Source organism: Hippopotamus amphibius, chromosome 7, assembly GCF_030028045.1.
Source record: "Hippopotamus amphibius kiboko isolate mHipAmp2 chromosome 7, mHipAmp2.hap2, whole genome shotgun sequence".
NCBI lineage: Eukaryota > Metazoa > Chordata > Mammalia > Artiodactyla > Hippopotamidae > Hippopotamus > Hippopotamus amphibius.
In genome coordinates this window covers 7,127,533-7,150,239 of record NC_080192.1, presented here as the reverse complement: position 1 = coordinate 7,150,239, position 22,707 = coordinate 7,127,533, and the positions used below count along the sequence as shown (strand labels likewise).

Below are 22,707 nucleotides of genomic sequence, written 5' to 3'. Positions count from 1 at the left end.
GTATTGAGTGGTTTTATGGGTTGGAAATCATGGGTTTTAGAATAAAGATAACGCTTACTCAAAACGTGGGTAGACAGTATTGTCCCTGCAAGTCTTATTCCTGGGGCCCTGGAGTGGTGTTACCCTGTGGGCAGAGGGGGGCCTGGGAAACTGGGGCACTGGCGCTTTGAATTGTCCAGCAAAGAGGCTTTCAGGTCTTTTCCTCACTAGGCCAGTGTTCATGTCAAGGGCTCATCCAGGGATGGCGGGGGTTCTCTTCAGGGGGCCCAGCGAGCCTCAGGGCTGCCCTCTCACTCCAGTGCTTTCTAGAGTGACAGTGACGGTAAATAACAGCCACTGACCACTTGCTGGGTGCCTGTTCTAAACTCTTTACGTGCAGAGGTAAAAGAGATGAAAATCGGTCAAAGCGGAATATAGTTTTGCCTAAAAATCCTCTGTAAGATATGTAATTAAGTGACAGATGAGAAAAAGTGCCAGGATGCAGGGGGCCGCCTGGTGAGGGTGTGGCGCCATTGCCGGGGCTGAGGGCTGAAGTGCCTCGGGGGGCCGGGGGAGCCCTTCTCAGCTCTGCGGGCTGAAGGCTGGCCCCACTCCCTCCCGATGGGGCTTGTCCGTGGGGCCTTGGCCCAGGTTTCAGGGGGGCGTTTCCTTCCTGGTATATGAGGGCCCAGCCCGCCGCCACCACGGTGGTGCAGCTAGCATTCTGCCACCCCAGTGTCACCGTGGTCCTTGTGCCTCCACAGAGCTACTTCCTCAGTCGCGCCCGGAGCCTGTGTGGCCCCGAGCGCAGTGCTGTTCCCGACTCGCTGCGCTGGCTCTGCCACCCGCTGGGCCAGAAGTTTTTCATGGAGCGGAGCTGGTCCATCAAGTCAGCTGCCAAGGAGAGCCTGTACTGTGCCCAGAGGAACCCAGGTGAGAACACCTGTGCCGCCACAAGAGCCACCAGTACCGCAGAGTGACGACACTCCAGACACAGGCGGGGGGACACAGGATGCCTCAGCTGTGTTTTCCTTAAACAGGGAGGTCAGCAGCTGAGCTGGGTTTGCAGCTCACCTCTCTGACATTCAGAGCCCGTGGCCCTGACATCAGTCACACCGCCAAGAGTCACTCATGGTGACTGAGCACCGGCTGGAATCTTGCCCTTGTTCTGGGTGCTTTGGAGACTCGGAGAATGTGTGGGGTTGCTGTTCGCTGGCCCCAGTCTCCCCCACCCCCACCCCCGCCCCGGAAAGCAGGCAGACATAGACGGAGCAGTTAGGGAACAACAGGCGACAGACGGTCATCAAGTGCTCAGAGCGGTGGCAGGGACAGGGCTCCAGGCGTCGGGAGGAGACACTGGCTTGCCGTCCCCAGTGTTTGACAGTGATTGGAGGCGACTCTCCCAGCCTCAGAGCGGGAGAGGCTGCTCCGGTTGACTTAGACTTGAGCAGCCAGTGGCTTTCTGCTTTCTGCACTTTTCCTCTCTGCACTGGGAGGCTGGGCAGAGTCAGACATGTTCTGCAGGTACAGGGGTGTGTATCAAACATTTTGCAGGGGAGGGAGGTTCCACTGTCGTTTCTTTTTGATAAACTTTTTGCTCGAAGTAAGAATGATACGCGACTCCAGAAAGTAAGGATGAACGCAGACGCCATCGTAAGTCTCAGCCTCCTTGCCAGGCTGCCCAGTCTGTGCCCTGGACTGCCCCGGCTCTCTCACCTCCGGTGGCTCTGGTCTTGGCCTTGTTGCCCAGAATGTGTTCATAAGTGTCCTGCCTCCCTGTTCTTGTCAAGTTGAAACCCACACGTCTGTGGCGTGTGAGTGAGGGGAAGGGGCTGGTGACGCCCTCCTTTGGGCCTGCCAACTGGGGGACTTGGTGACAGTCAGTTGTCACAGTCATTGCAAAGGCTCTGGTAAGCAGGAGCAGGGTCTTCCTAATCCCATCAGGCAGCAGCTGGTGCCTCGTTCTCTGCTGGCTGTCCCCTGAGCCACAGGAGAAGAGGCAGCCCCCGAGCCTTGGGCAGGGGTGTTGTCCACCTTCCCGTTTTGTTTTCTGACAAGGCTTGTGGCCTCCACCTTACAGCTGCCAACCTTGAATGGAAGAGCTGAGCATTGTGCCAAGAGACACAGCCCCCCTCACATGCCCCACTGGAGCCAGTCCAGAGCCCACATAGTCCTGGGCTTGACCACCCTCCTCCCCCCCACCCCCACCTTCTGTTTAACAAGCAGCTTTGGGTTTGGTTGAGGAGGTTTGACCCCATTCAGAGGAGGTACCTGTTCCTCAGGTTCCTCTCCCCACCCTCTATTTTCTCTGTAAGATAAAATGAGCCCACAGGTGAGACCCACCTTACCGCTTCTCCTGGCCTTCCTCCTCTCCTTCAGCTGACCCCATTGCCCAGGTGCACCAGGCCTTCTGCAAGAACCTGCTGGAGCGAGCTGTGGAGTCCTTGGTGAAACCTCAGGCCAAGAAGAAAGCTGCAGACCAAGAAGAGGAGAGCTGGTACTGACCCCAAGAAGGGCCCTCTGCCTCAGGTCATCCTCCCAGGAAGCGCAGAGGCGGCTGTGTGGCCTCAGCTCCTAGAAGGAAACAAGCCCTAGCGTAGGGTCTGCAGGGAAAGCCAGTGATTCCTTCCTGTTGATTTCCGGAACCTGGCAGCCCCACAAGAGCCCTCTGTGGGCTCTGAGCTGACCTCTTTGCCTTTTACTGCCAGACCAAGTGTATCACTCTCCCCCTTTTTCTCCTTTTTACCATCCTTTCACTGAGGTGGGTCAGTTCTTAGAGTAGTCAGGGATTTGATTCTTTTGCTTTGCTCTTTGGCAGGGGAATGGTGGCCTGTGGACGGTGTGGGGTGGATTGTGGGGAGCTTGGCAGAAGGCAGACTCTCTGGCCCAGACATCTTGGGGACCCAGATGTGTATTGTGTCAGGCAGTGTCTTATTCTTACACAGTTACTGAGCACAGTCTTTCCTTCACAGAGTCAGACCTGAGAGGCAGACAGGTGCCAGGGTCACTCTTGTTCAAAGGCCCAGGTCCTGACTGGAGTGCACCTGAGCGGAGAGGGGAGGTTGGTCCTGCCCGGGAGGTCAGAAAACTTCTGGGCGGAGACCACAGTTGAATTGGGTCTTGAAGGGCAAGGGATGAAAGAAGAAGCTGGCTCTCCCGGCAGCGGGCGAGTGTCAGGAACAGTGTCCGGGCCGCCTGGGGAGAGTGCGCGTGGTGCAGGGGGGCAGAGCTCAGGGTGTGCCTGGCCTGGTGGCTCTCAGAGCTGGGACTCACCAGCCAGACCGTGAGTGTGGTCCTTGTGTACATTCTGATGTGGGGGGACCCTTGTTTTTCTTGCTAGTGAATTCTCCAGTGCTCTGGAGTACCTGAGACTGCTTAACTCTTTTGTGGACTCCGTGGGGATTGTGACACCCCCCTTCTCCAGCAGCTCCGTGCTCAAGTCGGCCCTCGGTAAGCACCTGCGGGGCAGCTCCGCGGGCCTCAGGCTGCTTGCATCAGCCCTTCGTGGCCCTTGTGTCCCAGGGTCCAGGGTTAGCTGCGAGTCTGCACTCACAGTCTTCCCTGGATCTGAGGTGTGTATCTGCGGCCCCCACGTAGCCCCCATGCACAGTTCCCTGCTGCTGGGCAGCATTTTGGGGGCAGAAAATCACGATTCTCTTAGAAACGGGACGATGAGTGAGTCAGCATCCTCCCTGGGCCCCAGCTGGGTGGGGCAGCTCTTCTGCCAAACGCTCAGAACGGGCAGCAAGGGGTCCCGGCCCAGGGGGCTGGTGGGGGGCTCACCTCTCAATCCGCTGTGGTCCCCGGGGCTGCTCTTGGGTCTGGCTCTGCCCAAGCGGCCTTTCGCCGGGCATCCGTACTGCTCCAGTACCCATGGCCTTTGGTGGCACAGCACAGCCACTGACTGAATTGGCCCCAGGACGTTCGTTGCCTCTGTCTCTAAACTGCCATCCAGGTGACAGCACATGAACTGCCACCTCTCGAGCTTCTGAGGCTGCTGGGGGAGAGGGGTGGGAGCTCCCTCTGGCCACTGTCGCTAGGGAGGGGAGGATTCCAGAGAAGCAGCCGCCCGGTCGTGACCACTGACCTCACGGCCTGTCTTTATTTCAGAGTTTAGGAAAGAATGTACTCTTAGGCCATTCATCATACAGGTCAACTGAGAAAACTTAGCCTCAGAGAGGAAAACACTAAAAAGATTCTAACCTGAATCTGTTACTACAAATACTTTGGAAACACCATTTTTTACAACTATTGGAAGGTTAGGTTGTTTCCAGCTTTTTACTTAAAAATAACACCACAGGGAATTCCCTGATGGTCCAGTGGTTAGGACACTGTGCTTTTACTGCCAGGGGCACGGGTTCAGTGTCTGGTCTGGGAACTAAGATGGCACAAGTCGCACGTTGTGGCCCAAAAAAAAAAAAAAAAGAAAAACCACACACACACAGAATAACATCATGGTGAACTTTTTTTCTCTATTTAGGCCAATTTCTTTGTGATGGATTGCCAAAAATGGGATTACTAGGTTACTAGGCGGGGACGTTTGTAAGGCTGTTACTACAAATTGCCAGACGTGTTCTGAGATTGTGCTGGTTGGTGCTCCCAGCAGGCATGTGAGAGGGCAGCCCACAGGCCCCGGCCCGTCGCCGGGAGGGAGAGATGGCAGGAGCATGGGTGCGGCCAGCTGGGCTGTGGTGTCTGCAGGCGCTGGAGCAGCGTTTGGTCCTGTTCACCTCTAGGTCCAGACGTTGTCTGTCGGTGGTGGACGTCCGCGATCACCATGGCCATCAGCTGGCTCCAGGGAGACGACGCAGCTGTGCGCGCTCACTTTACGGAAGTAGAGCGTGTCCCCAAGGCGCTGGAAGTGACAGAGTGCGTAGCCCTCCTTGACCCCTCGCTTGCCCCTCTCCAGGGGAATCCCCAGCACCAGCGGTGCCAGGCTCACTGGGTCAGTGGGAGGGAGCAGGTCTGGGTGGCCATCCGGTGAAGGGTCAGGCAGCCTGGGGACTGCCTGACAGATGGAGGGATGAAGGGACAGGGTGGGGGCACGGCGGAGAGACCAAGCGTGGCGAGCACGTCTGTCTGTGTGTGTCACCCCAGCCGCGGTCGGCGCTGCTCCTGGGCCTCCTCACACAGGCTGACGGGCAGTGAGAGCCAGGGCTCCCGGCATCTTCAGAAGCTCACAGTGGAGCCAGGCAGGGTGCTGATGGCTCGCGGCCAGCACAGCTTGTGAGGGCCCAGGGATCGTTTCATGCGCCAGCACTGCGTCCCGTTTCCTCTCGGCCGCCCTCCACCCCCACCAGCCCTATCACTAAAAAGGCCTTTAGCACAGGGCCTCACTGGAGAGCTTTTGACAGTCCTCTTGGGGGACTCACGCCTGCTTCTTGGGGGCATTTGGCCTGTCGTGACAGGCAGCCTGCTGACATCCTGGCTGCTGCTGACGACTGGATCTGTGTCCCCGACATCTCCTGCCACTCGAGAGAGATTGTAAAGTGCTCCAGGCAGAAAGGCCCCACCGGGTCTTTCCTCAGAGCCAAGGCTGCCGTGTTTCCCATCAAGCAGACACTTAACCAGGAGAGCAGGAGGGAGTTGAGAAAAGCAGGTTGAGGCAGGTTGCCTAAAGTTGGTCTGACACTCCAATTTCCTTTACGTTACCCATTTTTAAGCGTGCTGACCAGTGAGTATCCACCCTGCGTGTGTTTTCTCCCAGCCAACGCACCTGAGGAAACTGAGACCCAGCCAGCACATCGTCTAAAGTCACCTCACTTCTAAGAACAGCCCCGCTGTGCAGCTGAGGCCCCCAGCAGGCATGCCTTCCCCGAATTCAGTCACTCCGGGGTCCCTGTGCTCTTCAGGGTTAATGATGCTGTGGGGTCCCTCCCCTGACCCCAGCCTCCCCGCTGTCTCCCTGACCTGCTCTGTGAAGCAAGGCTGAGTTTCCCCAGAGAGTTGAACACCCGGCTTCTGGGGAATGGCCCCTTAGAGAGCAGGTGCCGATAATGGGACCAGTACTGTGTGTCACCACAGGTGGCAGCGAGTGTATTGTGGCTGCTTTTACAGGTGAGGAAACTGAGGCACAGATTGACCATTGAGTGACCATCTGAGGTGGCTTCTTAGTGGCAGTCCTGGTGATTGAACCTGGGTCTCTGATCCCTTCCTCTCGGCCACGTGCCACATTCTGGGGTCTCCCGCACCCCTTCCACGACTCCATCATTCATTCTGCAAGTACTTAACTGAGGGTGAACTTGGTGTCGCCTGCGTTCTAGGCTCTGGAAGGCAGCAGTGGGCAAGACAGCAAGTTAACGGCCCGTCCCGCTCAGCACGTCTCCTGTGGGAGCTGTTGCCTCTGGCTCTGTCAGGCCGGTCACAGCTCCCGCGAAGCAGTCAGCTCATCATGGGGAGGGTTCAGGGCCAGAGGCACCTCAGCCTCCAGGAGTTCACACAGTGTCTGGTGGGGGAGGGAGGTGTAAACTGAGAGCTGGTGTTGGGGGAGCAGGGGTTCCTGACCCAGGGGCAGCCAGAGGAGGCTTCTAGGGGGCAGGACAGGGGAAGGCGGACCGGAGGGCTGGGCAGGTAGACCAAGTCTCAGGAGACAAGGGAAATGGTGAGAAAGGGTATCCCAGGCAAAGGCACCCATGTCAGCAGAGGCAAGGAGTGAGGAAGGAGAGAAAGTGAACCTCAGTTGCCTGGAGCCTGGTGCAGGGTCAGAGGCAGACGGGAGGCAGGGCTGCGGCCAGGCTGAGAAGGGCCTTGTTTAGAGCTTGCTCTCCCTCTGCTCCCCTCCCTCCTCCAGCCACACTCATGCCTGGATATTCTCACGTGTGTCTCAGGGCCTTTGCACATGCTGCCCCTCTATCTGGAACCCTCCCCCCTAGAAATCCACGTGCCTGCTTCCCCGCTTTCTTCAGGAGTTCCCTCAGGCTCCTTCTGCACGAGTGTCACTTTTCCAGAGAAGACGTCCTCGACCGTCCTTTATAAAATGTCACCCCCTCCTCTGCGTGACTTTCCTTCGTGGCACAGGCACCGCCTGGCATTACACAGTCAGCATCTGACACGTTTATTACCCGACTCCCTCCCTAGGACGGGAACACCGTCAACATTCCTTGAACAAGGAACGGTGTTTAGGGGAGGGAGCCTCCTTCCCTCAGGGGTTACATTTCGTGTCTGGACCTGGGAACCTGGGACCACTATGGCAGCATTTGGTTCAACTACCCACGTGTCACAGCAGCGTGGGGGCGGTGGTCGCCAGCTTGGGCTGCCCTGCTTCACTCTGCCCCGTGATGTGTGCTGACCTCCTGCCTCTCGCCTCTCTCACCTCCCAGGAGCCCCCTGGTGAAAGCCGTCTTCCATACCTGCAGAGCCATGCACGCCTCACTCTCCGGGAAGGCAGACGGGCAGCAGAGCTCCTTCTGCCACTGCGAGAGGGCCAGCGGCCACCTGTGGAGCAGCCTCAACGTCAGTGGGGCCGCCTGCGACCCCGCCCTCAACCATGTGAGTGGGGGCTTATCTGGCCCCTCGGGGAGGTGCTCAGCTCTGCTGGGTAAGAGCACTCCGACCCGCCTTGAGCCCACCCAGCCCGTGGGGTTGGTGAAGGACAGACCAGGCAAGCACCCCCTTCCCCAGAGCATAGCCTGTTGGTCCAGGTGGGTTTCCTTTCAGCACTCGGGCCACGCATATTCCCACCTGAGTCCTGGGTCCTTCAGGCCCTCAGCTCAGTCGGCCCCAGGTGAACGTCAGCTGGGCAGGGCTCTGCATTTGCTCCAGGCAGCTTGCCCTACTCCCCGGGCCCCCACGGGCCCCCACCCCCTCGAGGGCACATCCTGAGCTGACGGAGCATCCTGGGCGCCCCGGTGGCCGGCTGCATACCCTCTAGTGGGCCGCTGTGGTGCATTGTAGTTGCATTGCATGTTCTGGCGGTACCCATGCAATGTTTCCACAGTGCATCACAGAGGCCTGCCCGGCCCTCGAGAGACTTCCAGCCACGCCTTGTTAGAGGACACTGCTCTCCCTGTTGGGTCACAGGGTAGGGCCATCCAGGAGGGGGCGGGTTTCACTCTAGAAAGGGAGGCAAGAGGAGTGTCCTGGAGGCTCAGGCTCTGAGCCCCTCACTAGGGTTTGGTCTGGCACTTCTGGCTAGAGGGCGTCAGTGGCCCCGGACCCTGGGGTGAACCCAGGACAGCTGCCAGCCCTACAGGACAGGCAGTGCGCCGACAGGGCCCGAGACCAGAGGCTCGAGGGGGCGCCACAGCTCGCTTTGTGCAATTCCTCTGCTGGTGTCCAGTAGTGTGTGTCTTCATGAGAGAACTGGACTGTCTCAGCTGAGTCTGGGGAAGGAGAGAGAGGCTGTGGGCACCCTTGGGATTGGGGTTCCTGTGTGGCAGAATGGGCCTAGAAGAAGGGGACCCCACAGAGGCTGGCCTCCCTCGGGGCAGAACTCAGCCCCAGGCTGCTACTGCACCTCTTAGAAGTGCCACCTTTGCTTGAGGAGAGAGACCTCATCCATGTCGCCCAGAGCTGTCAGCAGCCAAAAAACACTGTGGCCAAGGGTCTGGGGCAGCCCTGTGACCTCCGCAGGTCCAGCATCCTGCAGAAGGGGAGAGCCAGGCTGGGCGAGACGAGGAAGGCCTGAGGGAGTCCATTGGAGCCCGAAGGCCGCACTTAACCCAGCTCGAGAAGCGCTGCTCCCTGCTGCTGAGAGCCCTTGGGAGCCAGGCGGGCGCCCGGCCTCTGTGGCGCCTGGCGGCATCTGTGCTTAGTGGCGCCCGTGTGGGCTCAGGCCAGTGCTTCCGAGGCCGGGCATGGTGCCTGCACGCAGTGCCCTCGTGTGACGCCCACTGCAGCCCTGTGGCGCCCGTGTTGTGGGTGAGGAAACTGAGCCTCAGAGAGGTTTGGTCGTATGTCAGGGTCACGAAACTGCGGTAGGTCTAGGTCAGTGGGTCTGGACTGCTCTGCGGCTCTGCCTTCCAGGGCTCCCGTCCCCACCGCCCGCTACCTCCCCCCGCCCCACCACGCACACACACAGGCCTCTTGGGCCAGCCAGGCCCTGGTTGCCCTCTGTTGAAGCGAGGCTCTGCTCTCTGTTCCTCCATCTCCGGGCTGTGCTGCCACGTGAGGCTTTTGGATTCCACCGGAAGGATGGGGCCGAGTCACCTTTCGAGTATCTCTGCCTCAGGCCAGCCACAGGGGGCTCCTGTGAGGTGGGAGGGACCCGCGACTTCCTCTCAGACCCGTGAGGGTTTTATTCTGTCCTCGCCCCTTGCGTCGCCTGCACGATCTGCAGCCCCTCTCTGAGCCTTGGCTTCCTCACCTGCAGGTTGGGAGAACAGACCTCCCACTGGGGCTGTGGGAAGGACTAGATGCCGTGAGCTCAAGTTCGCCCTCCAGCTGTTCTCTTGCTCCCTGTGGGGTGTTCTCCGGGCTCCCCGCTTCGTCCCAGAGCTGCCGTGTGTCGGGCTGGGGAGGGCCCGGGGGTGCTGGGATCCTCGCCCCAGTAATCGGCCAGTCACCCGTCTCCTCTCTCATGGCTCCTCCCACAGGTGGTCCAGCTGCTGACCTGTGACCTGCTCCTGTCACTGCGGACAGCACTCTGGCAGAAACAAGCAGGAGCCAGCCAGGTCCTGGGTGAGACCTACCACGCGTCGGGTGCTGAGCTGGCTGGCTTCCAGCGGGACCTGGGCAGCCTGCGTAGGCTGGCACACGGCTTCCGCCCGGCCTACCGCAAGGTGAGCCCAGTCTGCTGCCCGGGCAGGGCAGATCGGGGCCCCACACCCAGCACGGCGCCGGCCTGGGGTCGTGGAGTCGGCCCCCTAAGGTCAGCTGACCTGTCAGACCTGGACTGTGTGCCGTGTCTCCCTTTGTTTGGTTCATGTTGGTGGAGTACTTGCTGCGTGCCCGGCCCTGGCGCGTGGTGGTGAGCAGGCCCCATGGCTGCACACAGGGGCCACACAGATTGCACGTCACCAGCTAACTCGGGAATGGGGGCTCCGGAAGCAGTGGGAGCAAGAAGGGGGTCTCAGCCTGAGTGCAGATTGGCGGGAAGGCCACCAGGGAGCTCTACTCTGGCTTTCCTAATTGGCGACAGAATCCCCCTAGACATGCCTTTTATTCTTCTTCTGAGCCCCTGGGGGCTGAGGTCCTGCTGCCCGACTCCCCGCGTGACATCCCCTTGGCGATGGCGACAGGGTCTGAGATAAGCTCTAAGGGCAGTTGTATAACTGGGTTTACCAGGCTCAAGTCATTTCACTGTTTTACTTTTATTGCTAACTAGAGTAGTGTTCTCAACACATTCTCACCTGAATTATTTTCCAAAAATTCAAGTGAGAAGGCCAGCGTGGAGAGGGAAGGGTGCAAAAAAAGAAGGCTCAGGGTGAGGCTGCCCCCACCCTAGGGTGCTGTGGGGCCCTGACAGGGTTACACTGTGGCCCCTGAGTGCAGCGAGCCAGGACAGACCCAGCAGACGACATACAGTCATGTAAGAACCACCCCCTTATCGTGGAGACGAGGAAGCATGCCCCAAGCATGGCGGCCCCATCAGAGGCCTCCTCAGAGAACACTGCCACCTGCCTCTCCCTGCCGAGGCCCTTCACCGCCTCCCCTGGGGCCTTCCAGGGCAGCACTCCTCACACACTGAGATGTTAAGGTGTAAAAAAACCTTTAGAGACCTAAGCCTGACCCCGCCCCATCCCCAGTGACCTGTATTTACAGAAAAGCTGTAGACTTTCACCTGCACACCTTCTGGACTCTGTTCCTCTCTGAAGAAACAGAAGGAAACAGGACCCTGAACCTCCTTGGTGCCAGCCCGGCTGTCCCCCTGCCCCCTCCTGTCCCTGCCTCACCTCTGTCCTATTTTCAAGCTGGAGGCAGCCTCCAGTGACGGGAGGGTGCGCCCAGGCTACTTGTCCTCCAAGCCCAGAGGGCATGTCGGCGCTCCCAGGCAGCGCAGAGGAGGCAGCCCTCCGCCTCTTTCTCAGCGCGCCGTCTTGCTCCTGCCCCACCAGCCGGCCTGTGCCACGTTCCCCTTTCCTGCCTGGCTTGTGTCAGGGGTCAGAGTGAGGACAAGAGAGGTTGCTTTCAAGGGAGAGCAGGGCAGGGTGTCGTGGAGATGAGAAGGGGTGTCGTTGGGTGGCAGGCAAGATGCTGCCGGGAGAGAGACCTCCTGGGGCACGGACAGGTGAGGACCCCCGGCTTGTGTGCCCTGCACCTCCCAGGTGTTCCTGCATGAAGCCACCGTGCGCCTGATGGCAGGAGCCAGCCCCACCCGCACCCACCAGCTGCTGGAGCATAGCCTGCGGCGGCGCACTGCCCAGAACGCCAAGCACGGTGAGCCACTCAGTGCCAAGGCCTGCGCGGGCCCTGCTGGGCAGGGGAAGGCGGGGGAGGAGCCCAGGCCAGCCCTTACCTCGGCCTCTGCAGAGGCATCTGCAGGGTTCTCAGAGGCCGTGTGAAAATGAAGGAAACCCAAGGCTTGATCGGTGGGTGGCTGGGGAGGGTCCCTGAAGGTGCTGTGGGGCTGGGATGGCCTTGGCGGGGTTGTCGTGGGTCCAGCCTCAGAGCGAGGAGGGGACGGCTGGGGGTGTGGTCGCAGTGCGAGAGCCGGAGCCCCGCTGATGGGCCACATCTCAGCCCCATCGCGGAATAATAGCCGTGTGGCACCCGCCAGGTTCAGCTCATCTCGTCTGAGGACTAGGGAGGGCGCTAGAACCTCCCTCACTGGGGGGCCTGAGGATTAAACAAACAAGTTCACACGAGCCTTGGGAACAGCGCCTGCGTCGTGGCGGGCTCTCAGCGAGTACGGTGTCTCATCGTCTCCTCGTTCCCACAGGAGAGGTGGACGCCTGGCCCGGCCAGCGAGAGCGGGCCACTGCCATCCTGCTGGCCTGCCGCCACCTCCCGCTCTCCTTCCTCTCCTCCCCGGGCCAGCGGGCCGTGCTGCTGGCCGAGGCCGCCCGCACCCTGGAGAAGGTGGGCGACCGGCGCTCGTGCAGTGACTGCCAGCACATGATTGTGAAGCTGGGGGGCGGCACTGCCATCGCCGCCTCCTGACCTCCGCTCTGCCGCCCTCGGCCACTGCTTCCTTCTGTCTCTCAGTCTCTCTTTCCCTCCTCCCTCTGTCTCTGTGTCTCTCTGCTCCTCCTTCTGGGAGCTGTGGGATGAGGCTTCTGAGCTGTCGCCTGCCAAGACTTTTGGACCACCTCAGGCTAGTGGGCCCCTGGGCAGAGCCCCTTAAAGCTGCTGTGGATAGATGCCCACAGTCCAGTCCCCAGAGGACCCGAGAGAGGAAAGAGGGCGGACAGGAATTGGGGGTACGCTGCCCTGAAAGCGGCAGGGGGAGCTCCCAAGCTGCCCAGCCCCACCTCCAGCCCTCCCAAGACGCTCTCTCCTCTGAACATCTCTCCCCCTCTTTTCCTGCTTCCTTGTTTTTTATCAGGCTTTCCCTCTGGGGGAAATAGGTCTCTGGGCACCAAAGTGCTTCACCCTTGGCACTGTGCCCAGCACACCCCCCCCACCCCCCCCTTTTATACGAATGTTTTTATATCAGTGTGCTTGGGGTTGCCGTGATGCAGGGCTAAGTTGCTGTGGCATCTTTATTTCTCTCCCCTGGTCTGCAGCCCCTCCCCTGTGCCTGACACAGCCAGTTCATTGTTTTCTCTTTATTACACAGGACAGTCAGGGAAGAAGGGAGCCCAGCCCTGGGGAGGTGGTGGGAGGCAGGGGGCAGGCCTGGGGATGGATGAAATAATGTCGGCATTATTTTTTAATTTTTTAAAAAATAAATGGTATCTTATTTAATTGTCCTGTTCCTTCCCACTCCCCACCCCCTGGGATGTCAGCCCAAGCTCAGGGGAGGCCCAGGGGGCTGGGAGAGATGAAGCCACCGATTAGGACTGGGGACCAGGGGCCTTCAGTGTGGGTTCTCAGCTCCCTCCCATCCCTACCTCCATAGTCTATTTTTATCCCTAATTCTTGACCTGAAAATAAGCCAGGGTGGCAGGGGCCAGACCCCAATCCCTCCCCAGTGACAAGCCTCTTTTTGGGGTGAGCACTGGGAATGAAGCCCCCTCTCTTGGGGGGGGGGGTCCTAGAAGGAAAAGCGGTCCACTTTTCTGGACCCCCTGGCTTGGTACCTTCCCGGAGGCCATTTCTCCCAGGGCTTGCTGGGGGGCTGAGAGGCTGCCCTCCTTCCCTCGTGCTTCTCACCCCCCAGGCTGATCGGGGCAGAAAGTGGGCCAGGGCCCCAGCACAGACTGGGGATACACACAGCAGGGGCTCCTCTGGTGCCTCCCGCAGGCTGGAGCAGTCAGCTTGGACCTCAGCCACTTTTTCTCCCCTGCCCCCCCACCCCCCACTGTAATTTATGGCCCCTGCCCACGGGTGAGCCAGCCTTTGTGTCATGTATATACTGTGCCTTTTCTCATTATTGTTTAGGGGTGGGAGGGGGTGGTTTTTCACTGAAAAGGGGGATATGCCTGTGGCTTCCTTAATGTGGAATCGTTCACTGTGTCCTGGATGTAGGTTACTGAATAAACACAGATTGGTACCACCCGGTGTGAGGCGTGTGAGGGTCTGGCGTGATGGCTGTGGTGACTGCGTGGCTCAGCCTCCAGCGGCTCAGGGACTGAGGGCGGCCCCTCCCTTTCTGCCGCGGCCCTGGGGGCCGTCGATCTGACAGACCTTCTTTACCCGCCCGCGCACCTGGCCCCTTCATCCCAACACCGGCTGCCTGGCTCACACTCCAGGGCTGGGACCGACCTGGGATAAAAGGGGCGTCGGTGGGGTTACTGGGGTCAGAGGTCACTGCATGCAGGACACAGAGCTGGCTGTTTGGGGGCAGCAGCGATTTTGGGGGGATTTGAGGTGCTAAGCCCTTCTGTGTTCACCTTTCAGAGAGGACCCTCTCCCCTATTGGGGGGACCGCCCCTTGGTTCCCCCTCTCCCTGGAGGCAGTGAGCTGAGGATGTGGCCTGCAAGTCATCCAAGTCCAGCTCCCGTACCTCCCAGCCAGGTCCCCTTGCAGGGGGAGGAGGGGGGCAGGGAACATCACCTCAGCCTCCACGTCCATGTGTGCAGAATGGGGTTGACCGTCCCCGCCTTTGACCACGTCCCCATAGGCCTGTTGGCCAGTTTGAACACACAGCGCACATGAAGCGCCAGTTGATGGTGAGGGCCTTGCGAGGCTGGTGAGGGGCCAGACCACAGGGAGTGCCGGGCCCTGTGGGGAGGCGGGGTCAGCAGTGCCACGTGGGGATGAGTCTAGGGGCTGCAGTGCATGGTCTGGGACCTGGCCCCGCTGAGACATAGCCAAGTCCCTTCAGCTGTCTAAGCCACGCAGCAGGCCACACTGTCCCAAGGGCCAGAGCAGCCGGGGCAGGGGACGGCTGTAGCTGGTCCCTGTGCGCAGTTATTACAGCAGCATATCCAGTGGAGGCCTGGCTCCCTGGGTTGTAGATCCAGGGCCCTTGGGGCTGAGAATGGCAAAGAGGTCACGCCCACCTCCAGCACAGCCTAGCGAGGGCCTGTGTTACCAGGGTGGGTGGCTGTGGGTGGCTGATATGTGCCCAGGAACCCAATCCTTTTGTGAGTCTCTGCGGTTCCATGACTCAGCACCCACCCCCCTCCCCCAGTTCCATACAGCTGCAGGATAGTCCCGGGGGCACCCCACCCCCACCCTGGCTTGAGGGTGTGAAGGCTGTCTTCCCTGTAAGCCGGTGGGGGGCGTGCAGGCCCTCACTGCAGGCATGGGCTCTGGGCTCTGGGCTCTGTTCTGCCCTGGGGCTTCTGGGCCTTGGTTTCCTCAACAGACGTAAGAAACGGCAAGGTGGACCCTCCTGCAGGTGAAGAGCAAACGGCAAGGTGGACCCTCCTGCAGGTGAAGAGCTGGTCGGTTTGGGGGCCTCAGGGCAGCCCAGCCAGCAGGAGGGAGGCCTGAAATTGCCTGTACCCTGGGAACAGGGGCCCCTCTACCAAAACATGTGTTTATAACCTTCCTCCTCCACCAGCCCACCTGCTGCCGCCATTCCACCACCAGAGTCACAGTGGCTGCGGAACATAGACGAGTCCTAAACGGGAGCCAGTTGAGTGACCGTGGCAAGTCCCTTAGGTCTCAGGACTTCGGTTTGCTCATCTGTAAAGCCACACAACCATGGGGCTTCTGTGAGGATTAAATGGAATAAACAGCAGCAAGTGGTGGCCATTGTTATTAAAACAGTACAGCTTGCCTAGGATACCCAGGAAGGGGACTCTGTTGAGGTCATACCACAAGGGGTGGCTTCACCAGCCCTCAACCTTCCCACCAGTGCCTGGCACAGAGGAACTTGGTGCACACAGGCTGCTGGCAATCTTCCTGGTAGAAAGGGGGAGAGCTGGCAGTGCCAAACATGAGTGGGGTGAGCACCCTGGGTGAGGGCACTGCCAAGGCTCTGGGTCCAGTATCACCATCCCCGTTTCCCCCAGAGCAGCCGCTGGGAGGAGGCTCCCCCATCCTGAGTACCAGCTGTCCACCCGGCCCACTGCCCATACCCATCAGGGGGGTGGCCCTGGGCCAAGCTGGCCAAGTGGCCTGCAGCCCAGGGGCCGGCCCAGGGCCAGACAATGTCAGTGAGGATCAGCCAGGCTCAGCCAACTCAAGCTGTAGAGCAGGTGACCGGCTGGAGGGGGCTCACCCCTGTTAAGGGGCATGGACCCTCAGCGGCCCACCAGCCCTCTCCCCTGGGCCAACCTCAAGATGGCTGGGGCCTAACTGCTCCCTCTCCCTTGGCTCCTACTGGTGTGGACATTAAGCCTGGCATTCAGCCCTGACCACCCTCTCCAACTACTTCCTGGCTCCCAGAACACTTGCCCACCAGCTTTCAGGAGCAGTCCTCTGCTCTTGTACATGCTGTGCCCTCTGCCGCACTGCCGTCTGTCCAGTCAGTGACCAATGCCTCCACCATCAGTGCCTCTCAGAGCCAAGCTGGGGCTCCTTTATTCTCAGGGATGGGAGGCACAGAAAAGGGTTTATTTACACAAGGAACTGGGGCCCTGGGGCCCCCAGGACAGAACCACTGGCCTTACCCAGTGGGCCTCCTAGCCCTGCAGGTTCCAAAACTCCTGGTCCAGTTTGGGCAGGCAGAAGAGCTGGCCTTCACGGCCGGCACCCCTCCTTCCGGTGGCCTGGGCCCCCCGATCAGGCGCATGGCGAGTCCCCCAGGCAGAAGAGGGCTCCTGGCGATGCACTGCCTCAGGAGAACCAGCGACCCCTTCTTCACACGGTGACCTCGGCCTTGCTGTTGGTGCTCAGGTGCCGGGGTCCGCGGCCGGCGCTGCTATAAAGGCCGGGGGGCTGCGGGCTGAAGGCCTCGGGCAGCTTCTCCACGCTGAACTGGCGCCGGGGCGCGTGGCCGGGCCGCCGGGGCGCGGTGGAGGCGTGAGCCGCCAGATGGCCGCGGGGGGCGGGCCGGGCGGGGCGGCCGGAGGTCCAGGCCTTGTAGTGGCCCGAGGGCGTGGGGCCGGCGCGGGGCGCGTAGCCCGGCGGGGCCCAGGGGCAGGCGTCGAGGGGCGCAGGCAAGTCCTCGGGGGGCCTCCGGGCTCGCGCCGGGAGGGTCAGCGGGGCAGGTTCCGTCCCGGGAAAACGCTGGTAGAAGTCCTGCGGGGAGGCCTCTGAGGGGACAGATCGGCGCGAGTCGGGGGCGTGGTCAGGCCCGGGGGCGGGGCCTCAGCCCCACCCGGGAGGCATAGGGCGGGGACAGGCCGCAGGAGGCGGATGGGCCGTGGATGCGGAGACGGGGTCCCACACAGGCGACCTGATCGGGGGTGGGGTACGGCCGGGGCGAGGGAGCCGACTGGCGGAGGCGCGATGCGGAAGCTGTCCGGAGCTCTGGGAACCTCAGAACTCGAACTGGGACCCCGAGCCTTGCAGTCTGGGAACTTGGACACCCCGGGCGCAGTGGGCCCGGCCACTCACCTGCGGCCTTGAGCGCGGCTGCCTTGAGGGTGGCGTACTTGGCGTAGTCGGGCTGCAGCATCAGGTTGCCGCCGCCCTGCAAACGGGGGGCGCGCGGGGGCCCCGCCGCCGCCGAACCCAAGGGCACGTTGTTGGGGCGTTTCTTGTCTGGATGGGGGAGGGAGGAGATGAGACTCGGCCCGCTGACCCGAGGACACCCTGCACCTGCGCTGCCACCTCTCTGCAGCCCACTTCCCAGCGGCAATTCAATGAGAACTCGTGACCTAACGTGACATGAACATATGCCTTCGAGACTGAGAGCAGAACCTGTCTCTTGAAGACAGAATCTCCAGTGCCTGGGACGGGGCCTGGCTCAGCAAAACGTGAATAGCAGCAGCCAGCCCTGAGTGGGTGCTCCTCTGATGGATGACTTGCCAGCATGTTGGATCTGAACCTGGCACTGAGGCCCAGGCCCTGCTTCTCCCAGAGAAGACGGGAGTGAGGATTAGAACCCATGGGGGGGTGGGGTTGGAGATGCTGTGAATCCTGCCACACCAGTAGGAGTCCAAGAGGGAGGCACCAGCCTGAAGCAAAAGGCCCACAGGAGCCCACCCATGCAGACCAGTCAGACCCCAGGGCACTGAACCAGAACCCAGAGCCAGGCAGACCCCAGAGCCTGAGCTGGGGATCCCTGAATCTGGAACCTTCCTCAGAGTCCCTGAGGTTGCAGGACCCCTGGAGGGACCCTGTTCACCAAGAGAAGCTGACTAGCTTGCCCCCCCACCCCACACACACACACGCCCCCCTCCCTGCTCACACACCCCCGCAGAGGCAGGCAGCTCACGTCCATTGGGGAAACAGCTCACGGCCTCGGCACACCCCTTCCCCTGCTCCCAGGCCCTCCTCAGACAAGGGCGGCTCTGCACTGTAGACCAATACATGCCTGCCCGCTTGTCTACGCACCTGTGCTGTTGTGGGGGGAGTCCTGGGGGAGGGCATCGCTCATCTGCACCTGGACACAGCTACCCAGAGGCGGGCCCAGAGGTGGAGGCAGTGGCTCCTGGGGGCCAGGCTGCTTCAGAAGTTCTGTCAGTGTCCTGTGGGGAAACAGTGGTGACAAGCAGCCCTCCAAGCCTCCTCCTTCCCCATCAAAGGCCAGCCCCAGCCATCACTTCTCACTGTGTGGCCCTGGCAGCTCTTTCAACCCCTCTGGCCTCCCTTCTCCCCTATGATGGACCTCACACATCGAGTTTCCTCACCCAGCCATGACCTATAGCCTCAACATGGCTGATTCTCAGAGTAGGTCAGGAAACTAACGGGGTCATGTGTAACCAGGGCCACCTTATTTTCCAAAGACTCCCCTCCTCCCCTTTCTGGAGGCCACTCCCCAAGACCCTCCATGTTGAGCCTCCTCTCCCAACACAAATTCTGTGAACGTATCAGGCTCTTGGACTTTGTTTGTGCCGCTCCCTCTGGTGTCAGTGACTTTCCTCCATTTCCTCCAGTAAAATTCCTACTCATTCCTCAAAGCCTACCAGAATCCTTCCTCTACCAGGAAGCCTTTTTTACCTGCCTACCTAACTCCCCTCCTGCAGCAGGGGCTTCTGCTGGGTCCGGGACATAGCTGCCAGCACAAGTAAGGAGGACAGACAAACAAGGGGAAGGAGGAACCAGGAGATCCTGCAGTGGCAGCCCCGCACCAAAGGCTGTGTGACCTTGGGCAGCCGCCCTGGGTACCAGGACACCCAGCCCCCACCCAGCTGTGATGGAATCTGACTGAGCCTTCCCCACAGATAGCCAGACCCAGCCTTCAGCCCAGCTGCCTTCAGAGAGCCCAGAACCCATGATTTTCTCCTGGCTTGGTCTGACCCTCCTTCTGGAGCTGGGGCCTCAGATGACTGATTCACGAAGAAGCACATGAGAGGAGGGACACCTGGGGTGGGCGCAGTTTGGCTGCAGTGTGGCAGGGTCTGAAAGTCTCCTAGTGCCTGCCCGAGCTGACCTTCATGCCCTGCCCACTCCTCAGCTGCCCACCCCTGTGGTCTCATCTCTGAGCAAGCACCCACCAACCAGCTCTCCCAAACCCCTGAGCAATTTTCATGCCTCTGAGCTTTTACGCAATGTTTCTCCAAAGACAGACTCCAACTCCCCACCAAGCCCTCTGAGAAGCCCTCCCCGACCATCAACCTCAACATGGTAGAATTAAGTGTGAGACTTCAGGGGAGGGCAGGGGTTCAGAATGGACCCACACATGAGCTCAAGTTAGGCTCCAGGTCTCCCCAGATAAGAAATAGGAGTCAGGGCACAGAGGAGCCTAAAGCCCAGAGAGAGGAAGGCACTGGCCCAGGCCACACAGCACATCAGGGGTGGCCCATCTCTTCCTGAAGCATCACTAGACCTGCTTCCTGATCCCCCTGAGGTTGAAGTGGGTTCCAGGCGAATGTTTCACTAGGCTGCCCCAGCCACCCCCTCTGTACCATCGTGCCCCTCAATTCCTGCTGCCCCACTCTGGTCAAGGACAGGCCCTGTCCTCTCCCCTTCACCCAGCATGAGGCTCCAAGCTCAGGAGGCGCAGGCCCTGCTCCTGAAGCATCCAGGATGCAGGCTAAGAGCCACCACATCGCACATCACAGATGCAGCACAGTAGCTGAGGCCAGGGCTCCAGGCCCAGCTCTGCCCTACAGCTGCCTTACAGTGGGTGTGCTAAGCGGTGTGGGGGACATGGGGTGCCACGCATGGAGTGCCAAGGAAGCCCTCCTGCCCCTGAGGTCCAGGAGTGGGGCAGCATCCACACCTAGCCCACCCAGGCATGGGGGCCTCCTCTCCACTGTCACTTCTAAATACCAGCCTGTTGCACACCGTCAGCAGCCCACACACCCAAGGGAGCAGGGACCTGGGTGAGCAAGTGAGGAGGACACAGGCCCCAGGACATGGGGATGGCTGGGGGCATGTGAGTGTGTGTGGGGGGGATGTGGGTTAAAGTTCCAGAGTCAGGACACAGAATCCCAGAGTCGCTATCCCAGATGAGGAAGGGAACCTGGGTCCTGTGGCCCCCACTTCACACAAAACTCAGAACTCAGCTAACACCTGTCTAGACTTCAGTGAAAGTGAATCTGTACCCCCCCCCTTCAGGTCCCCTTCTAGACAGGGGGACACCCTGACCCTGCCTGGGGGCATTGAGTGGGGTGAGTGGGAGAGGCCTTCTAAAAACCCGAGAGAAATAAGGTCAGGCCTGAGTCACAGCTATGGGGGTGGGGGGGGGAAGAGGGGAGGACGAGGGGAAAGTGGGGAGAGAAGCAGGAGGGGAGAGCCAAGAGAGCGACAGAAAATGTCCCTTCCCTGGGGACCTAAGCCAACTTCATCAGCCCACGCCCCCCCACCCCCCACCCCGCGCTAGTAGAGCCGGGGCCCCGGGCCCCCACCCCTACTCGCGGACCTTGTGCCCTCTGTCGGGCAACCTGCCCTCCCCGCCCACTCCGGAGGAGGCGGGAGCCGCGGGCGAACGGCGGCCCAGCACCCAGCTCCCGCCGGAAGGTCAAGGGGAGACACAGCGGTATCAGCTGTCTCCCTCCGTGAAGTGGGGGTGGGGGAGAAACAGACCTGGAGACACAAGCAGGGAGGAAAAACCTGGAGGAGGGGGCTGCTGAGAGGACCAGAGTTTCGAGAGGGGCGGGAAGGCTGAAGGATCGCGAAGAGGCGCCCACCTGGCAGGCCGGCTGTCCAGGGGGCTGCAAGGGATCCCGGGCCCGGCCCCTGCCTGCGCGCGCTCACCTGGTCACGGTGCGCCGCGCGCGCGGGCTGTGCGCCCTCTCCAGGCCCAGGCGCGCCCCGATGCCGGCCAACACGAGCAGGGCGGCGACGCCGCACACCGCGTAGACGGCCGTGTGGCTGCGTTCGCGGCCCGGGTCCCGGGGCGCCGCGGCGTCGCGGGCACGCGCGGGAGGCCGGCCCGTCTGCACCCAAGCCGGCGTGTCGTAGTTGGAGCAGCGGCTCTGGTCAAGGCGCCGCGGCCCGTCGTGGCAGCAGAAGCGGTAGCCGCACGTGCCGCAGCAGAAGTTGTAGGCGCCCGAGCTGCAGTTGAAGGGCGGGTCCCACTGGCCCATCACGTCGTAGTAGCCGCGGCAGCGGTCGCCCCCCGCCGGGGCCGCCGTGCCGGGCGCCGCGGGCTCCTGCGCCTCGGGGGCCCCCGCGCGGCCCGACGGCGGCCGCGCCAACAGCAGCGCCAGCCCGAGCGCGAGCCCGAGCACCGGCGGGCCGCGGCCGCCGCGCCGCCCCCGCGCCCCGGCCCGCTCCATCGGGCCCGCGCCTTCGGCTACAGCACCCGGCGCATGGCGGCGCGCCGCGGCTCCTCCCGCCGCGCTCCGCGCCCGCTCGTCCGCGCCCGCAGGGATCGCGCCCGCCCGCAGCCCTGGCGCCGGCTGCCGGCGCACACCTGCTCCGTCGTCAGCCTCCTGAGAGGACCCCGGGCCCCGGCGGGCTCGGCCCGGAGCTCGCGGGGCCGCGCCTCCGGTGGGCGCGACCCCCGCCGAAGCTCACCTCGGACCCGAGCCGGCCAGTCCGCGCCCTGGGACGCCCCCCGGGCCGGGCGGCGGGTCCTCGCCTGCGCGCGGCCCCGGCCTCTCCCCGGCCCGGCGGGCGTGCGGGTCTCGGGCCTAGCGGGGGCGGCGGGCCGCCGGACGCCGCTGCCTTCCCGCCGCCCGCTCGGCGCTGCCCGCGCTCTGGCTGCGGCTCCGGCTCCGCGCGGGCTCGGGCGGGCGGGCGGGGGAGGGAGGGAGCGGGGGGAAGGAGGGCAGGCGGGAGGGAAGCAGAGCCGGGGGAGGAGCGCGGCCGAGGCGACGCGAGGGAGGGGGCGCGCAGGGCCCGCACCGCCCGGGCGCCCCACCGGGGACCCTCCCCGAAGGACTCCCCAAAACATTCTTCGGAACTGGCGCTTCAGGGGGTTCAGCTCAAGGCTCTCGGGACGGTTACTTGGGACATTAGGCCCGCCGCGGGAGCGCTTCTCTATGCAGGTGCGGGGACCGCAGGGACCAGTTGGCCCCAGAGGGTCGTTGCTGCCCAACCCCTCCTTCCTGTCCCCTCCGTCAGCTCCGATGGAGACAGAGGTGTGACTTGAGGCAGGGAATGTTAAATGGGAAGGAAACTCGCAGCAGAGCCGCAGCCGAGGGCCAAGTACGCGTCCCCTCCGCGCCACCTAGGGCGCGGCGTTAAGCCCGGGACGCACGCGCTGGTCCCGGAACCTCTTGGACGCCGGGTTCTGGTCCTGGGGGGACCCCACGCCTGTGGGAGGTGGTCATGGCCGGGTCGGCGCCCTCCCGGGATCTCTCCACCACCCAGGTGTGAACGGGAGGAGACTGGTTCCGCCAGTGCCTTGGATGAGGACAGCAGGGCCTTGCCTGGCGGAGCCTTAGCCCCATCCCCCACAGGGCCCTCAGGTCCTTTCTCAAGCCTGGGGGAGGAGGGGAGGGGGGCAGGTACGGAACCTACTCAGAGCACTGCTCCGTTGTGGTTTTGAAGTTGGTTTTAACTGGAGAATGTGACCTGACCCCTGTACCTTGCTTATCTCTGCCTCAGTTTCTCATTTTAACATCAAAAACTGCCCCTTCTGTAGGGCAGGGATCAATATGGGGCCTTCCACTGTGCAGATGGGAGCGTCAGGAGGGCAAGGAATGTGCAGGCCAGTTCCCCAGTGTCCCCACACAGCCCAGGCCTCTGCCATATCCGCTGAATGACTCTAGTCTCTAGTCTCAGATGAAGAATTTGGGCTCCTAGGGTCCTTCCTGCTCCCCATTGCATCCTCCCTTCACTCAGCAACC

The 22,707-nt window shown here is 61.8% G+C and overlaps 2 protein-coding genes across 3 annotated transcripts in view; one reads left to right on the top strand and one right to left on the bottom strand.

Annotated features, from left to right (window-relative positions):
* The window catches only part of SREBF2 (sterol regulatory element binding transcription factor 2), a 59,469-nt gene extending 45,948 nt beyond the window's left edge, over positions 1–13,521 (top strand). Inside the window, exons 12-19 of one of the 2 annotated variants that reach the window (XM_057742126.1) lie at positions 744–912; positions 2,359–2,476; positions 3,320–3,429; positions 4,716–4,848; positions 7,335–7,467; positions 9,513–9,698; positions 11,184–11,295; positions 11,798–13,521. In XM_057742126.1, the coding sequence (XP_057598109.1) occupies positions 744–912; positions 2,359–2,476; positions 3,320–3,429; positions 4,716–4,848; positions 7,335–7,467; positions 9,513–9,698; positions 11,184–11,295; positions 11,798–12,018 (1,182 nt within the window). In that variant the 3' untranslated portion in view covers positions 12,019–13,521. Of the gene's footprint in view, positions 1–743; positions 913–2,358; positions 2,477–3,319; positions 3,430–4,715; positions 4,849–7,298; positions 7,468–9,512; positions 9,699–11,183; positions 11,296–11,797 lie in introns of both variants that reach the window. The other variant, XM_057742127.1, reaches the window with a different exon arrangement.
* A 2,695-nt stretch (positions 13,522–16,216) lies between these two features.
* Positions 16,217–21,189, bottom strand: SHISA8 (shisa family member 8). The gene is made up of 4 exons (XM_057742423.1): positions 20,666–21,189; positions 17,858–17,991; positions 16,916–17,062; positions 16,217–16,611 (listed from the first exon to the last, which is right to left on the bottom strand). The coding sequence occupies exons 1-4, from the start codon at positions 21,187–21,189 to the stop codon at positions 16,217–16,219; spliced, it is 1,200 nt and encodes a 399-aa protein (XP_057598406.1).
* Between the last annotated feature and the right edge of the window lie 1,518 nt (positions 21,190–22,707).

What these genes read in the sequence shown, in the direction of transcription:
- SHISA8 (XM_057742423.1), bottom strand. Translation starts at nt 21,189, where the DNA reads ATGGAGCGGGCCGGGGCGCGGGGGCGGCGCGGCGGCCGCGGCCCGCCG. An exon ending in GCGCGGCGCACCGTGACCAG is followed by an intron (nt 17,992 to 20,665) that starts GTGAGCGCGCGC and finishes GTTTCCCCACAG; the next exon opens with GACACTGACAGAACTTCTGA. An exon ending in CTCCCCCCACAACAGCACAG is followed by an intron (nt 17,063 to 17,857) that starts GTGCGTAGACAA and finishes TCCCCCATCCAG; the next exon opens with ACAAGAAACGCCCCAACAAC.